This window comes from Chroicocephalus ridibundus, chromosome 6 (assembly GCF_963924245.1).
Source record: "Chroicocephalus ridibundus chromosome 6, bChrRid1.1, whole genome shotgun sequence".
Lineage (NCBI taxonomy): Eukaryota > Metazoa > Chordata > Aves > Charadriiformes > Laridae > Chroicocephalus > Chroicocephalus ridibundus.
In genome coordinates this window covers 20,496,053-20,514,613 of record NC_086289.1, presented here as the reverse complement: position 1 = coordinate 20,514,613, position 18,561 = coordinate 20,496,053, and the positions used below count along the sequence as shown (strand labels likewise).

At 40.5% G+C, this 18,561-nt stretch overlaps 1 protein-coding gene across 2 annotated transcripts in view; it reads right to left on the bottom strand.

The window, feature by feature from the left end:
* Positions 1–18,561, bottom strand: part of VSTM4 (V-set and transmembrane domain containing 4) — a 53,145-nt gene that overhangs the window by 16,424 nt on the left and 18,160 nt on the right. For both annotated transcript variants that reach the window (XM_063338071.1, XM_063338070.1), the window contains exons 5-7: positions 16,993–17,026; positions 11,890–12,002; positions 10,994–11,055 (exon numbers count right to left, since the gene is read on the bottom strand). In XM_063338071.1, coding sequence (XP_063194141.1) covers positions 10,994–11,055; positions 11,890–12,002; positions 16,993–17,026 — 209 coding nt within the window. The remainder of the gene's footprint in view (positions 1–10,993; positions 11,056–11,889; positions 12,003–16,992; positions 17,027–18,561) is intronic.

Here is an 18,561-nt window from a genome sequence, read left to right as displayed (position 1 = left end):
TTATGTTTCTTAACAGAACCAAAAAACATGTTAAAAATATGTAGAAGGCAGCAAAAAGGCCATACCACCAAAGCTGTCTGATGTATTACACTGGTTGACTTTTAGACTTAAAACTATAAAACTTAGCTAAGAGACACGTTATCAAGAAAATTTACTGAACAAATGTCACGAGGGTGACAGAAGAGTTGCCTGCTGCTATTGGGGGCTTCAGGCACAGGAAGGAAAGTCTTCTCTCGTGTTCCTTTGTGTGTGTTGGCTCATCAGTTGAGAGTGGGTTGTTCATATCAAATTCACCTCAGAAAGTATAGCAACAAACAAAAGAGTTTCTGTTGAATTGTACGTGGGGCCCTAGTACTTGAAATGGATTTCATTTCATCTCCAGAAGATTAAAGTCTGTGCTCTCTGAAGAAGGGGGAAGTGCTAAAGCCCTGTGCAAGTGAAGAACTGGAGAATTTGGTCCTTAATCTTCTTGGGTACTGTGTACTACCTGAATATAACTGGTGTCCTCAAGTTTAAGCCTAAAAAGGACAATTAAAACAAAAAAACATTTCAGCCATGCAAATTTTTGCAGTCACAAGACTATACCTTACAGAAAAAGAACCTCTGAGACCAAGAAAGGCTTTACCAGTTGTAAACTGAAAACTGACTCAAAGTTCATAAACCAAGATTTTTCCGTATAGTGCTTAAATGTTATAATGAAGAAACTGACAACATTTTCCAATGTCAAGAGTTTCCTTTTATGTTTTATTTACTGTTATTCATTTCTTTCTGATTTAACATAAATTATTCCTGTTTCCTTGAAATGTGCTTGAATAATTATTATACTGTCTTTTGGATAAACAGATAAACATCCAATATCCTCTAAAATCAGTCCCTGTGCTCCCCTGCTTCCTGTCTTTTGTACTGTTCTGGAATCCTTTCATTTTGCCTTGACAGTTGCTCACACTCTGCATTTCAGATTGTTTCCCTCTGGGTGGATCAGTTTACACTTTTCCAGCATTAATTTAATCTTATTTCTTCTCTGCAGATCTGATCCTGAAATACTTTGTGCAGCTGCTGCTGCTGCAAGTGGTGTCATTGAAGCCAGTTGATCTGTGCATGTGAGTAAGGCTGTTTGCAGGGCTAACTGCAGGACTGTCATCTTTGCATTTGATTATTCACATGGTCTTCCCTCCCTCCTTCCCCCTCTTGCATGGGTAGTCCTATTTGATCTCAGCTTCTGGTTATCATTCACTATCAAATGCTCCACTATTGACTACATGGATTTCCTGCTTTTGTTGCATTTTCTGGTGTAACGATGTAAAAGGACTTCCTGTGCATCCCAGCCTGATCTTGTATGTGACAGAAATAAAATCACTTATTTTTCTTTGTTCGTGTATTGGTACTGAACTAAACCACAATGTTCAGAAAGACATCTGTCCTATCTTGGCTTTGGCTTAAAGAGTTAGAAAAAACTCTTGGTCAATTGCTCTGATAATTAATTATTTTTTATATTCCCCTCTTTCTAGCCTGAGAGTATTAGCCTCAGTTTCTGGGCACTTAAGTTGTTTTTGCCTTTTTTGATAAGTTAAAGATTCTTTTTGAGATTTCAAAACTATATGTGCTATTCAATAGGTAGTACAGAGGTTAAATGCAGGATCTAAGTTGGGGCTGGACATCACACCACCACCAGCAAATGTTGAAGATTTTATTCTCTGCCTATGACAGCACACCTAGTCTCTATTTTAAGGCACTGGGAGTTTCACTGCCAACTTCAGCGGGTGTCACTTCAGACACTAAATGCAGACTAATACGCTGCATGTGAAAACAAAAATGAATCTCATAAAACTTTACAAACCTGCTGTTGTTCACTGCCAGAGTAAAACTCTTCATTTTCTAAGACTGACCCAGTGCATCTTTTGAAGTAGAAATGTTTTCATTGTTCTGGAGAAATCAGTTGCTCAGGGCAAGCTAAATCTGTACATGCTTTCCCCTTTGCTGTTTAATTGTATTTCATCTTATGTTTCCATTTAGAAAATGCTACATGTCCTAAAATAGCCAACCCAACGCCCAGCTCATGTAAATTTTAGAACTAAGATTTATGAAATCATATTGTCCAGGTGTTTTATTATATTATCTCAAAATTGCATTGTTTTCTAGTGTAGATTATCTCTTTATTCTTACTTTATTCTATTATGTTTGGATATGAAAAATAACACTAGATTCCCCAAAACAGGTCATTGGGCAGTAGTGGCTGATGTGTTGCTTTCATACATTTTTATGATGTTCCTATAGTAAACATAATTTAATAAAGCCAAAACACACTAAATAAATAATTACATCTAGGAAAGCAATAAAACCAAATAAAATTAGTACTTTCATAAGTGGAAAAGGTACTTCAATTACTGCTACAAGCAACAGCACACCATAAAATGTGTAGAATAATTTCCCTTATGCATATTTCTAGTATGTAATAATTTGATTGAAAATATGAGGAAACACACAGGAGGTTCAAAATTGTGAAGGGTATACAGTTTTCAGCAAAGGATGCGTAATAACAGTGCATGGAAGCCAACACTACTTTAAAGTACCTATGGTAGCCAGGATTTTTTTTCTATACGCTCTTCTGTACTTCATTTATCAACCATATGTTTAATTTAATCTTGCTGGTTTGTTTGTCCAAAACCAATTTTTTTCTGAACAGGCAGGGAAAGAAAACTAATTCTACAATTTTACCTCTCATTTGTATTGGATAGCGTTTTGGCAGTGTAAACCTGAAATCCTGCCACCATCTCCTTTTTGGAACAAAAGCATGACTTTAATAACTGATGTTATAGGTGGGACTGATACTAGGACAGAAGAGGAAAAGACAATGAATGACTGGCCATGCACCTCTCTCTTTCCATCCTGGCTCTCACTTAGGAGGTCATTGGGATTTCTATGTCTGCAACAGCCTTTCCTGAAAAATTACATCATTGTTCTAAAATAATATTGGAATGATTTCTTCAAATAGAATTCTGTTCCAAAGTGACATTTCTAGATACAGTCTTTATCTCGTATATCTGTTTTCGCATCTTAGGATCACACACTTTGCAAAATGTACATTAGGAATAGTCATCACTTTCCAGCATATCTTCTGGCACATGCAAAATAATTCCTCTTCCAGATCTCTTACAGTTTGATTTTTAGTTTATTCCAGTCACAGAGTTTCCCAAGGGCAATTGTTTGAAAGAGTTCACTTATAGGAACATTTTTCTTAATAAACAGTCTGCAAAGTCTACAATGTGAATATTTAAAGGAAACTAAAGTATGTGTATACTAGTCTTGTTTTTATTGGGTTTGTCCAGTATATAAACGTATTAGAAAGGACGTAGAAGGGTTGGGTTTTTAATGATTTTTTTATGTCATAATTACCAGGAATGTCAATTTTGCTCTTCCTAGGCTTAGCTGCTTTGTTTCTTGGCAGCCTCAAGGTTGTTTACCATGAAGACTGTCAGGCTGAAAGTTCTTGAAGTTTTAACTACAACGCTTCTATCCAAATTTATAATTAGCTATGAAGAAAACAAGTAAATAACCACCTCATAAATTTAACTTGTCTGGAAAAACAACTGATGCCAACCTGCACTTATGGATTGCTGCAATCTCACTGTTCCATGACCACACCAGTTATCACAAAGATGACAAAATGGATGTGAATTTCTAATTAAAAAAATAAATAAATAAAAAAAATTCCCCTGATTCTAGTTTACTATCAAAAATAAGCAGAGAAGGGCTCACTTCCTGGTTCACTTCAATCGTAAATATTTTAGTAACTATTGCTGCAGACATTTGCCTTGGAATTCAGTGTCTATACGATTGCATGTTTTTGTTCGGGATATGACGCAGAATGATTGTAACATGGGACCAGGGCAAGAAAATTATGTTTATAGACAAAATTGAATTTTTTATCTCTGACTTTTCTGGAATTAGTAAGTATATGTCCCAAGTTCCAGTCAGAACTTCATAATATTTTTAGTAAATCAGTTTTCCTGCAGTAACACTTGAAAGTGAAACCCCACCCTCACTGGCATGCCCTGTGTTATGGGTGTTATGTGTTAGGTCAGCAAGGATAAAACCTTGCCAATTATGCATAGGTTTGCTGGTCTGATTGCCAGTACATGGCAAATTGCCACCAATGGACTGGCCACGCTGTGATGTTGGGTGCACACTGCGGTGCCAGGGGGATGCTGTAGGAAATGCAAATGAAAAAGGTACAGAGTCCAGAGGTAGTGGTGAAGTTTCTTTGATCCAGTCTCTAGGAATTGCACTTCTCTTCAGGCTATTCCACAGGACAAAGCAAGCAGCCCTAAACCCTAGTGCCATGAAGTAGCTCTTAGCAAGCACATGCTGGAACTACCATTTTTTTCTCTCCCTTTCTCTTGCAAAGGCCAAACTCAAATCTTTGGCCTTTTCCCTTTCATATTTGAGAAACATCGTGTTTTGTATTCACACTTGGTAAAGAGCTCCACAGGAAAAATGTGGATACTGTCCAGATGGCACAGCTCGGGAGCACCCTGTATCACCGCCTGAGCGCACTGTCAGAAAGTGGCTAAACAGGACTCTCCAGGCCAACTGGATGGGCTTTGGCCACAGGGACAGAGTGTTGCTTTTCTCTGCATGAATGCCCAGATAGGAGGAAACTGCATACTGCATGCAGCCTAAGGAAGAGGGGCTAGCCCATCTTTTCCTCTGCATATCTCTTTTTCATAAGCATCTCTTTTATGAAACTGTGGGAGGCAATGGCTTACGGCTGCCAGCTTGTCTGTCACCGGAGGGTCAGTTATGGAGGTGAAGGCAAGAGTATGCTGAAGCAAGATTCAGTATGTTTGGTGGACAGGCTGCAATTCCCTTCTCTGGGTCACCAGGGCAGGGGCAGACAGCACATGCCAGCAGTGGGGTTAGGCAGGATTTTGCAAAGTTAACAGTGAGAAAACTCACTGTAGCTTCAGAGAGAAAAGGATTAGCCTTTGATAGTCCTATTTTTTAGTATACACTGGAAAACCGCTCTCTCTAGGATGTGTGGTCTTTCTTGTACTGAAATCAGTAGCGCTCCTCAGGGCCATAGATACACTTTATGCTCAAACCCTATGAACTTCGGTGGGATGACTCCCTCATCAAGGTAGTAACTTTACTCAGGAGTCAGAAAGAGAGAGATTTATTTTTTTCCTCTCTAGAGCTTCGGATGTTTACCAATGTCGGTGTCTTGATTGCAGGCAGAAAGCCAGAGATTCCCCTGGAGGAGAGGAGCTTCAAAAATTACCTCTGCAGACCTTCATGAAAAACTGAAGCTAGATGAGTTATCTCCTAGAAATGCAACTGCTGGCCAGTAAGAGCGCTGAAATATCAAGGGAGCCATTGTCTTCTCAGTGCTGAGAAATATGACATTGGAAAATACGGGGAGTAGGAAATACGACTTTTAGTGTCACTATCAGTTAAAAAGGACAGGTCCTTTTCACTAAGATGTCTATTTTTTACTAGCTAGACTAAAAAATACTTCCCAGACTCCCTGGAAACAATATCTACAACAATTTGTGAAGCCTCTTTCAGTATCGCATCAAAATTTTACTACTGAATCCCACAGAAGTTATGATAACAAAGTCAGGGACAAAGATAATTTACTAATCCTGTTGAATGAATTTATTTTAAAGAAAGAGAATCCCACAAATATAGGGCAGGCAGGGACGCTAAGGGGTGTGCCAGACCATCTTTCTTCATTAGCAGAATTAAATATACCTGGCAGAGGTGTTTTAACAGCTTTTGGAGAAGAGCATTTTCACCTTTGCTAATGCTTTATTCCTTTTACAGTTGCAGAGTTATTCCTAGATTCTAAACCAACACTGCTGGAAATCAGGCTGATTTCTTCTTATCCTTCAAAAAGGCCCAAGGAAGTAATTAAAGGTTTTCAGTTTTCTGGTGACACTTTTATTACTCCAAATGTGTCATCACACAAAAATCATCTGCTATGGGATTTCGTAAATACAGAAGCCTCGGCACAATTCCAGCAAGAGATTTTATGTATTTATACAAACTGTTCCTTCTTAAGAGTAAAGATAGCAACCTGTAATCTGAATGGGAAAGCAGGCATAACTCAGCAGTTTTGAATATGTTGTGTTCGGAGTGTCAACCTGAATGTGTAAATGATATTCATGTTCCTATGGACACCTCACATCCTAAGGAGAGACTGTGGGAAAAAAAAAAAAAACAGGAATATTCATCTCACAGAGAGAAATTATGTGGACTGGATGGAAATATTCAAGAATCACACGGAGTCAAGGAAAAAAATGTTCACCATTTCTTTGTATATCATATGTACAATGTTACTTGAAGTCTGTGGAGATCAATAATGCCTTAAGAAATTGGAAACGTAAATCATCACCCATTGTTACATATTGTGGAGGAAACAACTCTTCTAACAGAGGGTGGCATAGCTTTTAATTTAAAATTGTCCAGGAGAAAGGAAGACCTGATTGTTCCCAGATCCAGAATCCACAAATTATTTCCTTTGTAATGTAATGTATTTCACTTCCTTTTTCTTTCTCAAGGAAAGGGCCAGTGGTACCTACAGGTTAAGACTAATGAGGAATCCTACTAGTTGTGCAAAGAACTGACTAACCTACCTTTCCTAGCTAGCTTGATGCATATGATAGAAGATTGTTTTGAATGACGTAGTGCTTAATTGTAAGATGAGAAAGAAGATGGGGAAAAAAATAAAGTCCATCCATCAAGTACAATCCTGCAATGTGTAAATTTGCTCCCAGGTTTCTGTGAGGCTGAAGCTGCAGGACAGCAGGCTGGAGTGTGGCTTAGAAGGCACAAACTCCCCAGCAATCAAAACCCAAAAGCCACTCTTTACATTTCACAGCTCTTGACGTGATAATCAGACTGCAGATAATTCACTTGCACATCTAGTCCTCTTTCCCAAAAGGACTCCAGGGTCACTGGTTCTGATATACACTGGATCTGGTTGGTTTGTGGTACAACGGGAAATGCACTCCTGAAATCTAAAAAGGCAAAAGGATTTTTCAGGTGAAGAAAACTTAAGCTTCTGAGCAGCTTTAGGAACACCTGTCTTCATTGCTTGATTCAGGAGTATACACTAGTGTAGGACACTGAGCTAAATGTGTAATGCTGAAAGCTTGATTTTGCTGAGTACATGCAGATGATGAGACCAAGCCACAGCCTTCTCAGTTCCACAGGTGTCAAACCTACATAAAGTTACTGTTCAAAACAACACCCCTCTGCTTTGTGGACATGGCAGGAGCAGGGAAGCTGTGGTGCCTGAAAAAGGCAGACAGGCAGGCAGAACGAGTGCAAAAGATCATACTTTCACTCAAAGTTAACAAAATGACTTCCAGAAATTTCCCTCAGTCTTAGATAACCATAAGCCCTTCCTGATGATGTAGCTTTTACATCATCGTCGTCAAAGGAAAATCTCGGCAATCACATGGTGCTGGGCCAGCAGTGATCCAATCCACGCTGAGATAAACAATGCTGTCTATGCTGTATGAGCTGAAAGTAGAAGGATTCTCTTAAATAGCTCAGCTCTGGTCACTGAAAGCACTCTGCTTCAGAAGTCACGCAGGAGCATTACATGTTCTGTGGTGGGGAGCAAGAGAAGCCAGATACACTCCAGTAAAAAGGTTATTCAAGATGTTAGTCAGTGTAGGAACAGCAGAAGACAACTCTTATGTACTGTGTGCACATGTACAATGTGTTTGAAGAATTAAGCCCAAGGGAATCTGGCCTTGTAATAACCTGCTCTAGGTGACCCTGCTCCGGCATGGGTGTTGTACTAGATGATGTCCAGAGGTCCCTTTCAACCCTACCATTCTGTGATTCTGTGTAATATAGGATGTATTTAGCTGATTTCAAAGTGGGACGATTATATGACTTAGCAGAGACCACATAAGTCAGCAGCAGAATCAGGAAGATTCCCTATAGCCTGTCTTATCTGTGCAGGTATTCCTCCCCTTAAAATTTAGTGTAACAATGGTGAAGTCAACGAAAATTTTCCATAAGTAAAGATTGCAGGATTTGGTTTAACCTGAATTCTCACATCCTTTCATTGGCTCCAGTGAATCACACAGGAGCTCCTAAGCTTGGTGGTGCAAACCTTTGTGAAAAGACACTGAAACCTGCTCATTTAGATGATGTTCTATAACTGACACACGTGGGCTATGACAACTAATCTCTAGGAGGCAATGAAAAGCTTACCAGAAAATTTGGTTGAGGAAGCATAAGATTTATCTCTACCAACTCAAAGGGCTAAGTACTTAAGGCTATAGTAGAACAGCCCTCAGAGAGCAGAATTTGCGGGCCCCTGGAATTTTCTTCTTCCTAACGACTCTCCGTGCTTCTTGCATGCTATAAAAACCATCTCTTTTTTCATCTCAGCATCTCTATTTCCTTTGATCTGTACACATTTCTCATTGATGCTAATAGAGAATGACACTGATGGGGAATATTTTTGCAACAAGGGGAGCATAGAATTGTTATTCTGGCTAAAGCAAAAGCAATATGACTTAAGCAGAGTTTTTAAAAGGCTTTACTCGAGGCTGTGCAATTGAACATAATATTAGGCTTTCTCTTTTTTTTTTTTTTTAATTTTCATTGAGATTATGTCCATATTTTATCCAGGTTATTGTATTCTTGTAAAATTATACTGCAACCCACTCTAGCACGTTAACAATGAAAGAAATTCTCCAGCTTATTATAAACATCTTTCAAGAAACCAGAAGCACATGTCCTCTGGAAATAATTTTCCTGGTATTTAGATTATTACAAAAAATTTCCCCAAACACTGGAATTATTTTGTAATGTTCCCTTATACTCTAGCTTGTTTGCTTAGGTTTTCTAGAATATTCTCCTGGTGCCTCAGTGTAGTACCTTCCTTGGGTTGCACAGGGAAGCTGCAGAAGAAGTCTGGAAACTCAGCAGTATGAGTCTGTCTTTGCAGTGACAATTACCTAGTAACTATGTGCCATCAATGAAAAAAGACCTAGTGCAGACACCAGCTGTGCAATAATTACAGTTGGAAAGGAAAAAGTCTTTTATCCTGCAGAGATATGGCAGGATGACGATAGTATTTTTTGCCCCAAAGCAGACTGAAAACTTAAAATCTGAGAAATTTTTGGGAATTAAAAAAATGGGGAGGCAAGCATGCTGAAAATCAATAAAATGTTTCATTTAGATGAATTTGATATTTCTTTTTTCTCTGTAATTTTCACAGTTTTCTATCTCTGTTGAAACTTCTTTTACTGCAATTAGTTCAAGTTCCTCACTGAAAAATCATTTAAAAACAGAAAAAGTGATTTTTTTTTTTTTCTAAGAACGTAAAACATAGGGGTTTAACCAACTGTGTTGTAAAGGGAGGCAAGAGGAACAGAAATGGGAAATGGCTCTGGGGAGTATCCTGCTTAGCTTCTTAATGTGCCTTATAGACTGACATGGGTTTAGTTTACTTGGCCCTTTAAAGTATTGGTAGGTGAGTTTTGTTCTTGAAAATCCTTTGGATAATATCTGTTGGCTTAGTTTTTGACTTAAAACTAACTCATGTCCGTGGATTGTGCGTTTTCTGCAGGCTGAGATGTCTCGCCAGGTGCACTCTGAGGTGAAATACGAAAGGGAAAATAGCAGAGCCAGACTCGAGTCCGACAGCAAGGCATTAAAACCGAGTCTCCTGGCTGCATGCAGATCTGCAGTCACGCAAGGGAAAACAAAGCTAATTTCATTGTTTGAAAAGGCTTTATTCCTGCTCACCTCCAAAGAGTTTGAACCTTGACTGGGGTCGTGTAGCAGAAAGGGAAGAGCAAACAGCTATTTGTGGCCCATATCCTTGGATTTATTCCAGAGAGAAAAAGCATCTGGAAAGAGATTTACCTCAAGTTCAGCATGTGTTGATGTGCTTTATTGACCTGCAGGAAGAGTCTGAGTGCTTTAACTGATGAGAGCTGTTCCTAGGAGGGCTGAAGACTAACTGATTTCTGATGGAGCCATATGCCTGGGCGCAGTGATTAATGCAGTAAGCGTGCAGCAAAGGGTGGCTGTCATCCCCTGATGCTGATGCTAACCCTCATCTGAAAGTGAAGCCATCACAGAGGCATTTGGGTTATTCACATGGCCTAACTTTAGGCACCCTCCTTCACCTAAGTTAGGGAGTTAGTCACTCTGGGCTCCTTCTATTGCCAGAGAAGGGAGAAAAGATCCCCCAAAGGCAATTCAGAGCATCTAGTCTGAACTAGTAGGAGCATCAGGCTCCAACTCTAACTCATCTCTCTTCCTATTGATTATATAGGGAATCTAGTAGACCACCCTCTTTATATAGGCAGCTGAAGGTAGTTGGTATAAGACTCTTGTCTCTATGATCCCTGGATGTCTTGTCCAGGTACTGCTTTGTAATTAAGGGAAACATCTCTCCATCTGTTTGATGTGTCTGGCATATATCTGCAGGGTTGGCTTTTTTCAAACAGAAACATATTCAACAGAAACTGTCATATGAGTTGGAGTTTTTTTCCTTAATATGAGCTATAAACATACAACTCATTCTTGCAACTTCAGTTATTCCTGACTTACACCACCGTAGGCCAGAACCAGGGCCCCCATTTCTGACTTGAAAAGTCTCAAGAGCAGCGTGACCAGTACAGTTGTGATTGTATCAGTAACCGGTATTTTTTCCAAAGCAACAGCTGCCAGAAGCATGTGAGAATCAATAGCAGGTTTCATTTAAGAACAGGCTCAATTTGTAGACGCTATGACTGCTAGAAAGCTGGAAAACATAACCCAGTGTAACCTAATGCTCAAAATGAAAAGAGCCAAGAGAATTTATCACTTGAAAAAGTATTACTTAAAAAAAAAAAGGACTTGTATGATTTTTTAGCCAATTTATAGTTTCTGAACCTAGAGTTCTGGCAGCATAACAGCAATTGTATTTAAAGAGAAGAATATGGAGAAAATAGTGTCATATAAAGTTACTTACCAGGATCAATTTTCTTTGAGGTTTCAAGAGCTTGGGCTTAGTAAAATTATTGGCTATTGGAGCTATGGAAATAAATATTAAGGGATCATTTCATATTATCACGATTCACTGTCATTTTTAGTATATGCATTATCAATTTATAAATTACAGATTAATAGTGGATTAAGAGCAAATACATGTACTTTAACTGTATTTCCGGTAACATATTTTACAATGAAGCATAGGGCTTATGAATTAGAAAAATTCATAAGACTAAAGAATCTGATATGCAAAACATGCTGTTTGTGTGCAGAAGCCAGAGCAAATATACCTCTCGAGACTTGATCACTTGTGATCTAACCCACAGTAAACCTTCAGGTCCTTTCCCTCCTCCCTCCCAGTGGCTCAGCACTGGCAGTAGTGCTCAGAAAGTATGCCCAAAAGTTTGTGTGATTGACCCCAGAGGCAATCACAAATCCTCTTTGAAAGTGAGGTTGCCAAAGAGGTTAATCTTTTTCTGCTCAGCTTGCTTAACTTCTCAAGTGCACCAGCAATTTTAAGAGTGCAATGTACTGGTTTCCCTCTGTCTATCCTCAACATGAAATTTCGTCATGCCTAACTTAAATTTTCTCTTTGAGCAGGGTGAATATTTCTACAGAGGTTCCTCTCCTCTGATTACTGGGAGCTGAGAACTCTTGCTTAGAGTCGGTGAGTGGCTTTTCAACAGCTAAAGCTGCAGGGAGGTGAGCGCCCTGGTCCCAGCAGCAGGCACGGGCCATTTCTTCCCCCACCAAAGGGAGCCAGCAAAGGTCACCCCACAGGCACAGTTAGTGGCAGAGTCCTGACATTCCACATTCTGCTGTCCCTCCACAGTTGTGCTGAGGATTAGAAATCCCTCTGCACCTCTGTTTTCATACCTTTTGCTGGGATGGCTGGGGGCTGCTCCACTTTCTCTTTCTCCTTCTTTTTCTTTATTCTCTTGGGCTGTAGAGGGGACATGCTTGTCACACTGGTAACTGTCTCCCCTGAGCTGCAAAGCAGAGACCCATATATGAGGAAAAGTGAAGGCAACAGATGGAAAGACCGTTTGTCCAGTGAGTTCATGCAAACACATCACCTGCCACTTGTGGAGTCCCTGCTCAAAAACTTGTATTGTGACCTGGGGGTGTACTGAAAAACCACTTACAGGGGTGGGAAATGGTCTGGGTTTTTTCAGCCATACAGCCTGGCTGAGAAACTCAGGAGTCTGATCTGTCCTGGCACAGAAAATGCAAAGTGTCAGGTTTAAACAAGACTCTTTTCATAGCACCTATTTCTTAAAAACATGTATGGCCCCATTCCTGCACCCCAGATGAGCTTGCACCCTTCTGTCCTGGAGGAGCAGAGGCACAGATGGGTTAGGTGACTTGGGTAAGCTCACACGGGAAGTATAGGGCAAAGCAAAATCTTTGATGCGGTTTCTGGGCTGACTGGCTGAGGGGCCAGCAGGCCAGGAGAGCATGCAGCATGTCTTCAGACAGCTCACAAACCCACAACTTTTTATAAGCTTAGTGCATATAAATTGGAGAAACCTTGCCCCACACTCTAAACTCAGACATTCTTCGGTATGTCCATGCTCAAAAAGCACTAATAGATATGAGGGAAGGCTACAAGCCATATTGTAAACAGACTGCTGTCCAAGAAGGCTCCTGTGTCTGGACTATTACAGTTAACATCCTCTAAGTTTTACCCTTGGCATCTCCCAAAGTCTGAGTAGTATATCCTGCTTTGAATATTTAGGGCTTGGATACGCGGTCAGGTTGCAGTAATTGTTATCATGTGTCAGCTGAGCTGTGGTAACTGACTGTGTAGGTCCTCCTAGCTTGGAACTAACGTGAAATAAAATTGTACTGGCTTAATCAGTAATGAAATAAATCTTAACTTACAGCTGGGGTAGGGGGAGAGTGTATAGCAGTTAGTTATGATGACTGTGGTGGTGGAGGTGACTTGGTAAGCAGTTGTTGCTCAGATGCACCTCACCATGGGCTCACCCTGGAAAGACTAATGCAGCATGGCTGGGGGGACCTTTCTGTTCTGTGAGTTACACCACACAATGGGATCCATCCAGGATCTTCCTAGTCATAACACTGACAACACGGATTTCACTGAATTTTAAATCATTTGTCCCAAGTTGCTGTTTCTCTCCAGGTTCTTTTGCATAGTGAAACATTCTCTTTATATTAATAGAATAAAATATTCAAACTGGGCCAAAGTCTTAATGAAAGTTAAGATGTCTCAGCTATTGCTCACACAAGAATAACAAAATAACAGACGTTATCATTTTCCACAGCTGTAAATCCAAATGACTGTCACTACTATTGGTAAAATCACTCTGGATTTACACTTGCATAGATTACAAAAAGCCTCTGGTTTGCTGGTTTTCCTGAGTTCTGTTCCACCTAGTCAGTCCAAAACATAGGTTTGCCACCAAACTTTTTTTAAAGTGTTTAAAAGGTAAAATATTTTCATGATTTACAAATAAACCACATAAATTATGTAAACTGAGGGTTGCAGTAAAATAATTTCAAAGTCTGCCTGCACTATTGTGAACCTATCCCACAACAACCACTTGTTTCTATATTAAAATCAAAACATGAAATGGTTTAAAACCAGCAGGAAATGTAACTGTCCTTCCTGTCTCTGTTGCCCAAACACAGCAAACTGCAAAAAACCAAAGAATACCAAAAAGGAGATGAAAATGATTTTTTTTTGATTGTTTTTTTTGTTTTAATATCCAAGGTCATTAAGGCAGATGTGTAGCTTAAAGATACTATTATTCTAACACAGCTACTTTAAGCACAACATATAAAAAGGCTTAGTGTCAATTCATTGCATTAGTTATTCCTGCTTTGCCACTGAAAAAGTGAAGCTACAGAGAAATGTATTTGTGGCTTACGCTTTCCATTTAAATGCCAGGGCTGTACAGGGTTAACTAATTCTGGGAGACACAATAACTGTACTTGCTGTCTTAGAACTGAGCTCCTCAAACCAAACAAGGCAGCTCAGAAAAGATTGCTTGGCTCCAAAACACTGCTTCTTTGTGAGCTTGTCTTGTTCTATGTCTAAAAGGAAAGTTAGTTTTTTATCTCCAGCTCCTCCTCCAGCCTCCTGGCTTCTATTTCAACAGCGTCAGATTGTGCATTTCTTGAAGGATCTAATGAGTTTTTAGAGAGCAAGAAAAATACAGGAGTTGGGGGGAAAACCTGTGGAAGGTGTCTAGCAATCATGGCACCAGGACAGCAGTTTCCCTGGAGGTTGTGGCTGTCCCAAGAGCTGGCAAACTTTTACTATCCTTATTAGAGTCAAGGATTTGGGACTTTTCCTGTTGTCATCTAAGTCAGCTATTTTCTCTTGTCAAAGGTCTGCAGAGGGATGACAAAAAATTCACTTGAGTGAACTGGGAGCTGCTTTGGTATTTTCCAAACAAGGGAGCTGTGTGAAAAGGTGCCAGGGATGGACTGGGTACTTGGTTCTGCTTTAGTCTGGCAGAATTTGCTCCTGCGACGCTAGGTTGGCACTGTGGAACTGAAGTGTCGAGATGGACAGCTTTTTTGAGGTAAACACTTTTTTCACCACAAATTATTTGTCTCCAGAAGAGCAGTCACCAATGGACTGGACAGTTCAGGCCAAAAACAAATATAAAAGAGAGAAAAAAAAATATTCCTATTTTCAAAGCTACACCTCCTGGGGATTTCTGGATCTGAAAACTGACAAAATGATCTAATAACAAGGAATATAATAAGAAGGAGGATATTTAAAGAAAAGAAAACCCCAGAAAAGGGAATTAGGTGGTTTGGAAAACCCAAAATAACTGTACTTTTTATTTAGGTATTTATTTTTAAAATGTGGGAAAGAAATAGGTTTCGGTTAACTCATTTTTTTTTCCTTAATTTGTTATTGGTCAAGTAGCAAACCAAAACCCAAACATTTGCTCTGTTCTACTCAGAAAATCTGGACTCAATTTTCTTTTCTACCAAGGCCATTTTGTGAGACCTGGGGCAAATCACTTAACCATTTGTGCTTCAGATTCCAATTAAGTAAAAACACCATTGTGATGTCAAGACATGAAATATTTTAAGATACTTAGGTATTATTGCAGTGGGAGTACAGCCATTTCTTAGAGACCGGACTATTAATGTGATTTTGAAACTGGATTCCGCTCTGAGTTTGAAATATCACTAAGGGAGTTGGAGCTGAGCCTCTCTAATAAAGGCTGAATTTTGCACAGTGTAGTCATTTTGACTGGCAGGAGTCTCATGCAAATTAGTTCATCGGTTTGGCCTAATGGATATTTAGACACTGAGTTTTGGGTCTAAACGTGTTGAATTAAGTTCCAAGACAAGGAATGTGCAGGTGAAGAGAAATTAGTTCAAAGGAATTAATGGTTGATGTTTTGAGCAGAGGGTGAAAAATAAATGGTACCAAGTGTGAAACTTAACAAAAATGATGATGCTGGTAACACTTTCATAGCTATTTAATTTTAAAGCCCTTAAGTCAATGCGCTTTAGACATGCATTTGTGGGATCGGGGCTTTCATTAGCATATCTTGTCACACTGAAATACATGAAACCATATTTTTATCCGTATAGAGTCATGCATTACTTTCACTTTCGGAGACTTTGTTTTACAGTGAAGAAATCATGTTGGCTTGTTTTGTCCCTGCTATTCAGCCTCCTAAGTTTAGTGTTTGCGGTAGTATTACTACCACATCATCTATTCACAGAGAGGCAGATTCTGTAGTACAAGTCTCTTTATCTGACTGCCATGTTCCATTTTTTCACTCATCTTCTCAGTCGGGTTTCATTTCTCTCCTTTTCTTGTGTTGTCTACCAATCTACTTTGATTTCCTCCCCCTCCCCCTTCTTTTTTTGTTTTTGTAGTTCCAACTTTGTCCCAGCAGCTAATAAAGAAGGGGAAAGAGAAAGCATCCAGGGAAAAATGAAAACTGCTGAGCTGTCTCTGTAAATTTTTGGTGTGGTGCAATGGCTGGTCAGGGTCACAGAACAAAGATCTTTCCATGAATAACATGAAAGTTTCAGTTTGTACTGGCCTCTCCTGACCTCTCTGTTGCTTTGTTGTGACTTCACTTGCATCCAAGTGTTGGTGAGATTGAACACAGCAACAATGCCAGCAGAATGCACTAAAAATTACACTACTGGAGGACCTAGGGTATGCTGTACTTGGCATTGAATCTCATAGTATTTTAAAAAATACTATAAGAAATAGTATCTGTGATACCAAGTGATATTGGATTTCAACTACAAGGCTAGAAACACACGTTTTATGTCACTGAAAACTGGGAAACAGATGTTCTTCTGTGTTGTTATGAGGCATCCCTCTTTAATCTTTTTTGTTTGTAAAATACTCTGTCATCTTTTTTTTTTGCTGCAGCTCCAGCACAATTTATATCTCAGGAAAATCATACACTGGAAGTCAGTTTTATAGCACCACACAGTCAAAAACTTTTGGCAGTCAGTGGTATTTAAAGGGACAGTGATTAATGACTGCAGCAGAAGTTGAATTTTTCCCGTCCCTTGGAGTCTTCAGCTGGGAATGGACTGTGGGCCTTGCAAATCTGCTTTTGAGCCCCACTCCCTGTTCCTGGGTGCGGGAATCACTGGGTAACATTGTGGTTTGTTCTACGTATATGCACGGTTTAAGTCATTACCATCTGGTGAGGTGTTGGGAAACCCTAGAAAGTCACGCAGGATGAAAGCAAGCTCATCCAGAAAGCAGTTCAGAGCCTCAAGGAGAGGCTTGTCACTGAAGACCTGCAGGACCTACAGCTAGATTGCCCAGGTAGATCTCCCTTATCACACACAGCAGATGTTGGCTTGCAGTCACATTCATGAGTCATGGACCCCGGACCCTTTATCCTCCTGTAGGCATTTTGGAAAACATTACTCTTCTTCACCATACATAGCAAAACAAAAACAGAACTGGTGCCTTGGGTTATAGTAAAGAGAAGTGTAATCTCCTACCTGTTCTGGGGACATTTCACCAGGTAATGCTTCACTGTTAAAGAAAAAAGAGAAAGAAAGAAAACGTGGCTTCACACCAACATGGTTTATGAGTTACAATTGGGCACTGTAGATAGACTTGTCTTGCTGAGACTGTGGAGCTGCCAGCTTGTTACACTGGGAGAGCTGCTGGTCATCACTATATTGTGTATTAAAATGTATTCCGACTCAAAGACAGAGGTAGGCGTGGGAGAGGGGAATGTATCAAACAACACCAAAAATCTGCTGTGGAAGAGCTGGGCAACACACATTCCAGTGGTCAGCCCAGCCAAAAGACAGCTTGCTAAGGAAAAGTACAGCAGGCCAGTAATTTTACTTTGAAGACTTTTGTTTCCCTTGTGGTGCCTCTATTTATTTCCAGAAGCCTGAAATAAACCATTCACCCACAGGAGCCACTGCTGTTCCTAATGTAAGCTAGACTGCGGGCTCAGGCATAAAGGGATTGCCTCCTGGGATCAGATCAGAGGTCCAGTCCAGCCACTATCCCGTCTCTGACAGCTGTGCGTGTGAGCTGTATAAATCCTTCGGCTTCACGTTGCTTTGAATCAGTAGTCCTGAGCAAGGGCAGCTCCCCTCCCTGCAGCCTTTTAGGAGCCAGGGTTATTAAGATGCTCTTTTGTGGCTTAGTGGCTTCTGCGCTCTGCCCAAACTGTGCCGCGTGCTGAGTGTGGGGACATGCAGGCAGGGGGAGAGTCTCTGGCTCTTCTTGTCAACCTACTGCCAACTTATTTGTCAGAAAGAAAAGAGGGTGCGTCCCTGAGCCATGATGGGAAGTTGAATAAAACATAGATACCCCCTTCCCTTCATGTTCTCTGTTCTTTAAAAGGCCATGAAAACCAGACAACAGTGCACTTACATCATTATGCCCCTCTCTACAGGAAGGTTTTCGTGTTTGGTCTTACCTAAATTCTCCCATTCTAAGGAAGCTACACAGCTCCTAGGAGGGTACATTTTAGTCCTAAGGAAAGGGGAGCTGTGAGGACCGGGAACTGGGCCTAGCGCAGGGGCCGTGTCTAAGCCAGCCAAGGCAGTGCTTCCACCCATCTGACTGGCCTTTTGCGGATGTACGGGTGAAGAGTAGGCCTGACCCGCTGGGAGTAAGGGGATGATCACGTACATTGTTGACATTCTTTTGAACATCTCTAAGTATGTATTATTTTGTTTTGCCCTACAGTAAATACTCCAAGACTTTGAACCAAGGACTAGGAAGGGCAACCATTCCTGTAACAAATGGGCACGGGCTTCTACCAAAACCACAGCAGCATTGCCAGAAGCAGCCATTGCTGCTTCCCACAGCAGCCCATAGCTGCCCTGTGCTAGGGGCCAGCCCCAGCTGCAGTGACAGTGCAACCAAACTGAGGGAGCTCCTTTGGTGAGGAACTGGATTCAGCATTACCCTTCTCATGTGAGAGCCTTGAGGTGAGCCAGGATCTGCTCAGGTTTCACAGACATGCTCCAGAGGGATCATCTCCAGCTTCACCTACTGCAAATCCCAACTTTTAACTCAGGTATGAGTTCCTCTTTGTCCCA